The following is a 12,135-nucleotide window of genomic DNA, read 5'->3' as shown; positions in this document are numbered from 1 at the left end:
CAAATCTTGGTCTCATCAAATATTTTCTTGGCATAGAAGTTGAGCAATCTAGAAAGGGAATTTTTATTTGTGAAAATAAATATGCCAAAGATTTGTTGAAAAGATTCAGGATGGAAAACTGCAAACCTATCCCTACACCAGTTGCAACAGGTGCAAAGTTAAGAAAGGATGATGAAGGATCATATGTCAATCCAACTCTATTCAAAAGATTGGTTGACAACATCATTTATCTCACAGCTACAAGACTAGATATCATGCAAGGAGTGAGTTTGATTTCCAGATTTATGGAGACACCAAAAGACACACATTGGAGTTCAGGAAAAAGAACTATGATATACATAGCAGGAACTAGAGAATGTGGCATAATGTATGCAAGCACAAAAAAGAAGGATTTGATTGGATACATAGATAGTGATTTTGCCGGAATTTTGGTTAATAGGAAGAGAAATTATGGTTTTGTGTTACATCTTGGTTTAGGTGTGATTTCATGGGCATCTAAGAAGCAACCCATTGTGACACTTTCGTCATTAGAAGAAGAATATGTAGCAGCAACATCAACAGCATGTCATGCAGTGTTGTTAAGAAGAGTATTCGATGGACTCAAGCAGAAACAACAAGGATCAACAACAATATATTGTGACAACACCTAAGGGATTCCACTATCCAAGAATAGTGTGCTTCATCATAAGAGCAAGCATATTGATACTAAATATCACCTTAGAGAACTTGTGAGCAATGGAAAAGTTCACTTGAAGCCTTGTAAATCTAGTGATCAATTGACTGATATATTTACTAAGTCATTAGCAAAAGATGTGTTTGAGTTTCATAGAAGAAACTTGGGTGTTGTAAGCCTAGCTGAGACATAGACCTGCAGGCATGTCTGAGTTGTTATGAGTCAGTCTTAGTTTAATGGTCGTAGTTAAGGGGGAGTGTTAAAATAAGCTAATTACTCCCGCATGAGGAGTTGCCTAAAATTAGAGAGTCAGTTAACTAATTGTTGAGGGTTGAGGGTTGAGCATTGAGTCAAGTCGAGTTAAGTGATAGACGAATTTTATTGTTTGGTTGCATGTTAAGATATTTTACGTGAGTCTCTAGTCGAAAAGGTCTAAATACCCTTCACCGGGTTCATTGTAAGTATCAAGTTTTGCATGATCAATAGAAGAGCCACAGTTCATTACAAACGTATTCATCTTGTGTTTGGCTTTGTAGGTCTTTCAAATAGTCTATATCTTCCAACTTCATATTCACTCGGCCTTGGAGCATAAATATCGATTATTCTCCTAGCTGATGATCTAGAATTTGTGGTTTCTATGTTTGACCCTCTATGAGGCACCTGTGAAACACTTCCTCCCCTTCCCCATTTCCCCTGTACTCACAATGGGATTCCACTCTTTTGTCAATTGAAAGCTGGTTTTCACGGGCGTCCTATCTCCACCTAGCGGAGGCACTACATTTTTTTCTGTGTAGAAAGTGGAGTCGTGGCATAGACATGATGGAGGTTCGAATCTCCGGTACTTTGTCTGTGTCACTGGAGATTCAAATATCCATTGCTCTGTTCGGATTCCTTTCAGTTGCAGGTGGACATGATGATTTCCTGCAATCTGCAGTTGTCTACAATGTGTATGAAGATGAATGGAAGGTTCTACCTGAGGTTATTTCTAGAATCAAACCAGACTATTTAAACTTCCACTTTATCTAATATACTATCACCATCCTATCTTGTAGTGAGATGCAGTAGTTTCTATATTCAATTTTTATCATTCTCTTGGTTTTATTTTTATGTCATGGTCATTAATCTACGAAAAAAAAAAATAAGCTGCGACAAAATATATCTAGTGCTAAAACCTACGAGAAAAGATATCTAATGCTTAAAAGATAATAACCTTTATTTGTTTGTCAAATGAATAACTTGCGAGAAAATATATCTAGGGCTTAAATTGTAAATTCTCATTACTTTTATTTATATCATCAAACGGGAAATGAGAAGGAACAACAGTATTCCTTGTTCCCGAGACAAGCTAGAAACAATAAATTTCAAATAAAGAGAAATTAAATATCCAAAAGATCTGAAAGCTATTGCCTGCGTGAATATAACTTCAATTTCAAAATTGAAGGGAATCCCTTAAGCTTTTAATTCCTAGCTCTACTAATAAAAAAACAAATTATATTTCACTAAGATTAACTAAGACGTACTTTAGCTTCCATTGTAAAAATTTTGAGGATTTTCCCATAGTATAAAACATATTAGTTAAGTTGTGTGTTACTTGTTGAGCACATCGATAAAAAATTATGGAAAAGAAAGCACCCAGTTATGATTGACTGGTGCAACACCGAGAAAAAAATTGGAAGAGTAACACTCACAAAAAATATTTAATTATCTTTTTCTTTTCCCTTTTCAAGATTATTTTCGCTATTAGTTATAATCAACCCTTATCTAATTTTATATTTTAAAAAAAGATAAACTACTATATAATAATCCATCTATTATAATAGTCCCTCTATTTGACTTCTCAATTTAGAGCTTTCTTAATAATTTCTATATATATTCATATATCATTTTTACTTACAATAAATTAATATTATCTTTAAAAAAGAATTGATATATTAAATACTCTCATCCATTAACCACAGTAATAATCAATTAAAATTTCTTTTCTAGTTTTTAATAGATTATTGATTTATTATTTTTTTTTTTATCGTTAAAGGCTATTCTACTTCTATTATTTACAGTAAAAACTGAGAACGATTACATTCAGGTTTATACATTGCGAGAGGCCTGGGTTGGCACTCTTGCTCATCGAGCTGCATTGAGTCCATTGCCCGCGCAGGGGCCTTCTTCCAGTAATTAAGCGCCCACGCAGGGGCCAAAAAGAGACCATTCTCATTGTGCATTCTATGAAAACTGAAAGCCCATGCCATAGCAGAGGGGCTGTGAAGACTAGACCAAACAAAACTTCCAATCCCACGCAGGGGCAAAACAGAAACTTGAATAAAAACCATCAGAGACCCACGCAGGGGATCGGACTCACACTGAACGTCAAAATTATCGGACCAAGCAAAACGATTAACTCCATACATTAAGTGTTGGTGGCTAATTAAACAGCAGACGAAAAAACCTGAGTGCCAACAGAGAGCTGGAATTGGGTTGAGCGCGTGACTAGGCATCAGAGTCCTCCTCCGAGTCTTCTGGATAGATCCAGTATTCTCCTTCTGGTGGGGGTCCCCAGTCGTATTTAGCTTTGCCCTTTGCTGGTGCTGGTTGGGAAGCTGGCAGAGCAGCTTCTGGCTCAGATTGTGCCCCAGCTTTGTCCTCAGCTGCTTTGGAGCTCTCTGCAAGCTGAATTGGGGCATGGGGAGTATCCATTGGTTGAATTGGAGCCTGGGATTGTTCCCCCTCGATTTCTTTCGCCTTTTCCACAAATAAAACTGAAACATGAGCTTGGATGCTTGAATTACCTTGCAGATTGTTGATAGAGAAAATCGCTGAGCCGAACGCCGGAAGTGGAGCAGCTTCTGGGTTCTGTGGCTTGGCTTCCATGAATTGCTGAGCTTGGATGGGGTTGGCTTCCTCCACCCTGTGACAAAGGCATCGGCAGCAACTCGACGCAGGATTGACAGGGGGACGCGAGGCACCTCTTCTTCCTGTGCCGCGTCGACTGAAAGGCCTTTGCCTTGGCGCCATAACTGCCCACTTACCAACACTTCCTGTCGAAGCTTTTCCACTGCACCAGAGAATCCGCAGGTGGCTCCTTGAATCCTCGCTGAGCCCTGAAACCCAAACCTCCACCTCCTCAGATCGAACTGACCAACATTCTCCATATTCTGCAGTTTTATGCATCGGTGGTTTGCCTTGAAGCTGGTGCCCCATAACTCCCTTCTGCCTCTGCGATTAAGGCTCCTCGCAGACCATAAATGGCCGTCCCGTCTCCCTTTAGCTCTCACGCTCGCTGGCCAGGGCGGCGTGGAGCATTTAAGGAGTGTTTTAACCTTAGGCTTGCCCATGTACACCATGTGGCGTACTGTGTTCTCCCGACGTGGCACCCGCATCCGGGAGATTATTGATTTATTATTATATTCAACCCTTAAATAAATTTATAGTTCCCATAAATAAATAAAAAATTTATTATTAAAAATAACTATAAATTAAAAATAAAAATAAACTTTTTATACCGTCCCCATTATAATGAACTAATGTAAAATAACTTTCTCTTCTCTGCTCCCTTCATAATCATCCAGACATTTTTTAATTGAATTATTAATAAATTGTATAGATAGTCATATTAAATTTCATTTTTTACCATAAATTAACATTATCTTTAAATTTTAGATACTCCAGCGAGCTACTTCTGGCTCACCGGTATGTAGTGCCCATGGTAAAGTTATTTATCGCTGGATCTTTCTCCAATCGGACGAGAAACCAATCGATGATTTGTTCACCATGGCATTAGGGTTTCCGTTGCAGAAATTGTGAAACACTACACGACAATGGCAAGCAAATCGGTCCGTTTTTTATTAGTTGACGGTGGCGGCGCATTTATGCGATGATGTGTCATCTGTTATCGACTGATTTTTCCCTCTAGCTCCTTCCTTTAAGATAGGAATGCTGATCTGTTATCACTTGAGTATTCCTTCATATTTATTTCGATCTCACTCACTTTCTCCGCTGTGGCTATCTTTTGGGTTCGATCAAGCGGTTGTGTTTAAGCGGCAAGAAGAGTGTAATTCTTGTACGTGAGTCTTTGCTCTTGGAACGTAAGCATTGGCTTATATCGGTTATCAGACCGTATTTCGCTACCTGTAGTGTATCTGATTATGGAGGGTTTTGTTGTTCTTCCATGGGAAATAGGTCGGCGGTGTCTGCTGAGAGTGCCTTACGACTCCCATGAAAACCTCAGAGCTGTGTGCAAAAGCTGGAAGGCCGCTGTGAACCACCCCCAGTTCTATGAAGACAGAAAAAAGTTTGGGATTTCGCAGACGTGTATATGTTTAGTGGAACTCCAGGAATACCCTGCTTACCCTGAGGATGATCTAGAATTTGTGGTTTCTATCTTTAACCCTCTGCGAGGCACACTGGAAACGTTTCCTCCCCTTGTTCATTTCCCCGGCACTCGTAATAGGATTCCACTCTTCTGTGACTGCGTTTGTGTCAATCGAAAGCTGGTTTTGATGGGCGGATGGAATCCGTCCGACCTCCACCTAGCGGAGGCACTCAACACCGTTTTCATCTACGATTTTTCATCAGGAAAGTGGAGCCGTGGCGCCGACATGCCGGAGATTCGAACCTCCGGTGCTTTCTCGGTATCACCTGAGGGACTCCTTTATGTTGCAGGTGGACACGATGACTACGAAGATTTCCTGCGATCCGCAGCGGTTTACAATGTGTTTGAAGACGAATGGAAGATTATTCCTGAGATGGGTGAAGAACGCGAAGAATGCTATGGTGCTTTCATCGACGCCAAATTTTTCGTTATTAGCGGTTATACTTGTGACTAAGTTGTGAGTCGCGTGATCGATTCAAGTGGAGTGCGGAAGTTTATGATCCAGAAACAGGGGCATGGACAACGCTGGAGAATATGTGGACTATCGGGGAAGGGAAAGGCCCACAGTCTTGTGTGGTTGCTGCTTCTTCTGGGCGCTTGTACTCGTTCCAGAAGCAGCACGGAGTGGTGAAATATCACTCCGATGAAAACGTTTGGAGGGCAGTAGGTTCTCTTCCAGAAACCCTTACAAGGATGACAAGATTTTTGTTTGTGGTTATGCTGAGAGTAATGGTGAGGTTTTCTATCTGTTTGAGCCTCCGCCTACGACAAGTGCAGCAATTGCTCCAGCGGAAACCACTGGAATGTGGACTGTCATTGAGAAACCAGAAAAATCTCATGAGGAGTATGTTCAGTCTATTCAGTCCGCCGTTACTTTTGAGATTTAAAGTTAAATAATAGTGATAATTACCATATTGTGCGTTGAACACAGTAAGAGATTTTACATTCCTGTAATCTGGTAATATGTTTCAGAGTGTTCCTGCATCAGAAAATGATGTGATATTCTTGGACGTAGTTAGACATTCTATTGCATGTGGATACTATTGATCAATGTTACTTGGTTTTTAAAATTGTAGAGTTTTATGGCATTTGAAATTAAGATTTCACAGACTTAACAATGTTGACTGATTATTAATAATTTCAAATATTTCATGGCATTCCAGAGTACGAAGTTGAAACACATCTCTTTTCCGCTTTCATTTTTCAATTTCACTTCACCAAAATTATATACACACTTGATGAAATCCTATTACTTAAACTTCCAATTTATGAAATATGATATCACCATCCTGTCCTGTAGTGATATATTCAGTAGTTTCTATATTCCATTCGTAGTTTCAGTAGTTTATATTTATGTCATGGTCCACCATGTGTATACACACCTTCATTTGTATGTCAAAAGAATAACCTAAAAGAAAAAATATCAGGTTCTTAAAATGCACAATCTCGTCTCTTGCATCACCATAGTGACTTTTATTTACATTATCAAACGGCAAATGTGAAAGAACAAGATTGGCTGCTTAGCAGCAATTCCCTGCTTCTGAGACAATCTCAAAACGTTAAATTTTCAAATTAAGAAAAGCAATGCATTATCGAAGCAGTAGCGACCACAGGCAATGCTAAGAATGTTGGAATCCATATTATCGGATGCAATGGCCACCATTATTGAAGGTCCTGAGGAATAATAATGGAAATTATGGTGTTGGTCACTTGAGAATCACAGCAATCAAATGAGCAGCGAAGGAGGAAAAATATCTCCTTTACTTTGGTTTCACTGGAAGAAGGCTCTCGGAGTAAGCAAGTTCCGTCACCTGTGCAGATATCATTTTCGTTGGAGGAAACAAATTTTAAAGGGCTGAAAAAGGTCTCATGAGGGGGAGATTGTAATAGTGAATTGCATATGGCAGTTGTCTCACATGGTTAAGTGCTGGTAGGCGCACGCCGGTGGAATCCCGAGGCCGTTACGCTGGGTACGGGCCCGCGTCCTGCCCAGGGCCACCATTTTCGAGTCACTTGAAGCTGGAGTGCCATGTTGGAGTAGCTTGAAGCTGGAGAGCAATGGTTGAACGCCTATTCTTTGGAAACAGGGTCCACTTCTCTCGTTGGCTGGAGGAGCTATGCACCATTTTCGAGTCGCTTGAAGCTGGAGTGCCATGGAGTCGCTTGAAGCTGGCAATGGTAGAGAGTTGCCAGTAGCAGTAAGTGTGGTCTAGCTGATCCTAGAAGATCCAACGTTTTAGAGTGTGGTACAGTAGGGGCATGTACCGCAACTGTACCTTAGTAGCAGTTCGTTTTTTATGTGTGAATTTCTGTTTTGTTTTCCTTTTTCTTTCTAACAATCGATGGTACAGTAATAGCAATCAAATTCTCAAAATGATAAAATGCCACCAACAATCGATGGTACAGTAATAGCAATCAAATTCTCAAAATGATAAAATGCCACCAACCATATCGCCATATCAACCAATATGTCACCCCAGTTTGGTTATTTGGATGTGGCCCTTAGTTTTTCTTAGTCAGGAAAGCTCAAAAAATTAGAAGATCCAAGGATGATTAAGTGATTTCTAAAACGGTTCCAGGTAGGTATATGTGTTGTCTTTCCTTAATTACAGGGTGCTTTTGTATTTGAAAATCATTTTCATGTTGTTTTTTTTAAGCAAACCGTTGATCAGAAAACTGTTGGAATGATAATTTTAAACTGCCAGAAATTGATAGTTGAAAAGCAGCGGCAACTTGACTTCAACGAATTTGCGGATTTTTTCCCTGCGATGCGATCTGATCGCATATCGCACTTTCCCTCGTCACCCTTCGCTGCATGCTTGTATTATCTGCGATGCGATATTTGCGATGTGATCGCAGATCGCAGATCGCATGATTTAAAGGTTATAGAGGCGGTGGCACATCCTCTCTCTTCTTGCGATGCGATGGTGTGATAAGCCATGCATTAAATTCAAATAGGATATTTTGAGCCGTGTAATAAATGATATTTACTAGGGTTGGTAAATGTAGGTGAAATCTTAAATTTTACTATTTTTTATTTTCACGGAAGCAAGGGAAAAGCAACACGTATTGTAAAAGATATTTTTGTGTTGTTCATTATATATAAAGAAAATGCAAGAGTAGAGACATGTGGAGAGTATTCTCAAGAAGAGCTCTTTCTTCTCTGCAACGCACAACAGTGCTGAAGATATAATTTTCTGAGATAGTGGAATCAAATTCTGGAACTGAAGTTCCTGTTGTAAATCCCTTTGAGTCGAGGAAGACAATTCTGTAACAGTTATTATTATTATTTTATATGATTAAGATCCTGTATAAAACCAGAGTGTTGTTCTCTGTGTTATTTTTTGTGTGTTTGAAATGAACAGAAATTTCCAACATGGTATCAGAGCTAGTCTAGGCACTCAGTGAATAAAAAAAACAGAGGAGGTTTTTTCACTGTAGGAGCTGTAAGAAGCTTACTGAGCAGATTTTCTCCAGCATAGAAAGTTTTTTTATTTATACAGTTCAGTGTCTCTTCTTTATTTAAAACAGAGTTAAGATGGCAGATGCTGGAACTGGGTTGACAAATCCCCAACTACCACAGTTTAATGGGAAAAACTACAGTTATTGGTCCATAACAATGAAAGCATTGTTTGCTTCTCAAGGAATATGGGAGCTGGTTGAAACTGGCTATGCTGAACCTGCAGATGCAACTGCGTTGGCTGCTTTGATAGCAGCAGAAAGAGACCAGTTGAAGAGTGACAAGAAGAAGGATGCCAAAGCCCTCTTTTTCCTCTTCCAATCAGTGCATGAAAGTGTTTTTCCACGGATTGCAGCAGCAACAAAATCCAAGGAGGCATGGGATATTCTCAAAACTGCCTATCAAGGCATGGAGAAGGTGAAGACTGCAAAGTTGCAGATGTTGAGGAAAGACTTTGAAAATCTCAGCATGAAGGAATCTGAAACAATAGATTCATTCTTCACTCAGGTTATTGGCTTAATAACCCAGATAAGATCTCATGGTGAGATTCTTGAAGAAAGAAGGATTGTAGAGAAAATCTTGAGATGTTTACCCTCAAGGTTTGAATCTATTGTGGTAGCAATAGAAGAAACAAAAGATCTCTCACAGTTCACGGTAGATGAGCTGAGTGCTTCACTTTTGTCTCATGAACATAGACTAAGTAGAGGAACAGATTCCTCATTTGAGCAAGCATTCAAGACTCAGATGTCTTTTGGCCAAAGAAGAGGTCGAGGCAGAGCAAATTACAGAGGTCGTGGAAGAAGCCAAAACAGAGGCAGAAATTATCGTGCAAGCACAAGCGGAAGGAGCTGCAATCAGAACCAAGATGAAGGTTCAAGCAAACAGCAAGCTCATGGACAAAGGTATGATAAATCCCAAGTCCAATGTCATTATTGTAAGAAATATGGGCACTATGCAAATGAATGTAGGAAAAAACAAAGTGACATGAATAATAGGCAGAATGCTAATTTTTGCAAATGAAGAAGATAAGAACCCAAAGAATGTGCTGTAAACATGTAACATAGCACAAGACAAACAAAAAGATTTTTGGTTCTTAGACTGAGGTTGTAGTAATCACATGACTGGAAATATCGCAATGTTTGCCAATCTGGATGAAAATGTGAAATTTGAGGTAACAACAGGGACTAATGATACGATATCTGTCAAGGGTAAGGGCAGAGTCAGTATCCGAGCAAAAAATGGAGAACAGATGAATGTGCCAGAGGTATACTATGTACTTGGTCTGAAATGTAATCTTTTGAGCATTGGACAGCTCATAAACAAAGGTTACAACGTGTTCTTCAAAGATGATTTGTGTACAATCAGAGACATACCTCCAAGTAAGAAGATCATTGCACAGGTGCAGATGACCAGCAATAGAATGTTTCCTCTCAAACTCAGGGCAGATTTGAAGGAAGGCAGAACTATTGCGGCTGTAACACAAGAAGTCTTTCAGGAACAACTGAAAGATGTGAATTGGTTGTGGCATTTGAGATTTGGACATCTCAATTTCGGAGGCCTGAATCTGTTGCACAGAAAGGGAATGGTAAAGGGATTACCATTGATCGAGAAACCAGACAGCCTTTGTGAAGGCTGCATCTTGGGCAAGCAACACAAAGAAAGCTTTCCAGCAGGAAAGAGTATAAGGGCAAAAGCACCATTGGAAATTGTTCATTCTGATGTGTGTGGACCGATGCAAACACCATCATTTGCCGGAAATAAATATGTTTTAACTTTCATTGATGATTACACCAGAAAGACATGGGTGTATATGCTGAAACAGAAGAGTGAAGTGTTTGAGAAATTCCGCCACTTCAAAACTCTTGTTGAGAAGCAGTGTGGGCATTATATCAAAGTGCTCAGAACAGATAGAGGTGGAGAGTACATCTCCCAAGACTTTCTACGTTTTTGCAGAGAGAATGGCATACAAAAGCAGTTCACCGCAAGGTATACACCTCAGCAAAACGGAGTTGCTGAAAGAAAGAATAGGACCATTCTTGACATGGTCAGAAGTATGCTAAAGGCAAAACACCTGCCGCATGAGTATTGGGCAGAAGCTGTTACTTGCGCAGTTTACATCTTGAATAGATGCCCAACTAAAGCTGTCATGAACAGAATACCAGAAGAGGCATGGAGTGGTCAAAAACAAACTGTCACTCACATGAGAGTATTCGGTTGTGTTGCATATGCACATGTACCGGATCAGCTAAGGAAGAAGCTTGACAGTAAGGGGGAGAAGTGTGTCTTTATTGGCTATTGTGATGAGTCAAAAGCATACAAACTGTATAATCCATCCACCAAGAAATTGATAGTAAGCAGAGATGTGCAGTTCATTGAAGATGAAGCTTGGGATGGAAGCTTAGAGAAGACAGTGAATGTGAAGACAATTGTGTCTCACGAAGAAGAAGAGGAAGGGACAGCAGTAAATAATCCTTCCTTGGTTGCCCCTCCCACACCACAGCAAGTACAACAAATCACACCACAATCTGGAATTCGAACAGCCTCAAGAAGTCAAGGAAGTGCTTCTCCAAGCACACCACAGGGATCAGAAATACCCTCAAGTTCGGATGGAACTCCAAGTACACCAAGAAGACCAAGATTCAGAAATCTGAATGAGATTTATGAACAAGGAGAGGTAAGTAACAATACCGGTCTAAATTCATTATTCGCTTTATATTGTCATGTTGATGACCGAGTCCATTTTGAAGATGCTGTAAATGAAGATAAATGGATTGAAGCAATGATTGAAGAAATTGGTGCAATTGAGAAGAGTAAAACATGGGAGTTAGTGGACCTCCCTGTTGGCAAAGATGCCATTGGAGTTAAGTGGGTCTATAAGACCAAAAGCAATGCTGAAGGCAAGATTGACAGGCACAAAGCAAGACTTGTTGTGAAAGGCTACAAGCAGCAACAAGGAAAAGACTATGATGAAACCTTTGCACCAGTAGCAAGGATGGAAACAGTCAGAACAATGTTTTCTATTGCAGCGCAACACAAATGGAAGATTTATCAGATGGATGTAAAATCTGCATTCCTGAATGGAGTGTTAAAAGAAGAGGTTTATGTTGATCAACCTCCGGGCTATGAAGTTGAAGGCCATGAGCATAAAGTATGCAAACTCAAGAAGGCTCTTTATGGGCTGAAACAAGCTCCAAGAGCATGGTACAGCAGAATAGATGCTTATTTGATTGAGAATGGGTTTGACAAGTGTGATGGTGAACCCACACTCTACATAAAACAGAATGACGGTAAGATTCTTATCGTTGTTCTATATGTAGATGATTTGATTTTTACAAGCAATGATGCTTCTCTCATTGCTGATTTTAAAGCAGTCATGAAAAGAGAATTTGAAATGACTGACTTGGGCTTCTTAAGATATTTTCTTGGAATTGAAGTAGACCAAAGTGAAAATGGCGTTTTCATTTCTCAAGATAAATATGTAGAAGCAGTGTTAAAGAGATTTAACATGCAGAACAGCAAAGCAGCTGTGACTCCAACTGTAATGGGGTTGAAATTGACCAAAGAAGACAACAGTAAGGATTTTGATCCAAAATTATACAAGAGCATAGTTGGCAGCCTCATGTACTTGACTGCAAC

The 12,135-nt window shown here is 39.7% G+C and overlaps 1 protein-coding gene across 1 annotated transcript; it reads left to right on the top strand.

Moving 5' to 3' along the window:
- The first annotated feature begins 4,812 nt into the window (after positions 1-4,812).
- Positions 4,813-5,493, top strand: LOC149187314 (F-box/kelch-repeat protein SKIP20-like). Its single transcript, XM_089409614.1, has one exon. The coding sequence runs from the start codon at positions 4,813-4,815 to the stop codon at positions 5,491-5,493; it is 681 nt and encodes a 226-aa protein (XP_089265740.1).
- The last annotated feature ends 6,642 nt before the right edge of the window (positions 5,494-12,135 follow it).

This window comes from Pinus tabuliformis, chromosome 3_1, assembly GCF_031772625.1.
Source record: "Pinus tabuliformis cultivar Carrire ecotype Pingquan chromosome 3_1, CPIR1, whole genome shotgun sequence".
Lineage (NCBI taxonomy): Eukaryota > Viridiplantae > Streptophyta > Pinopsida > Pinales > Pinaceae > Pinus > Pinus tabuliformis.
This window is presented reverse-complemented; position numbering and strand designations above follow the sequence as displayed.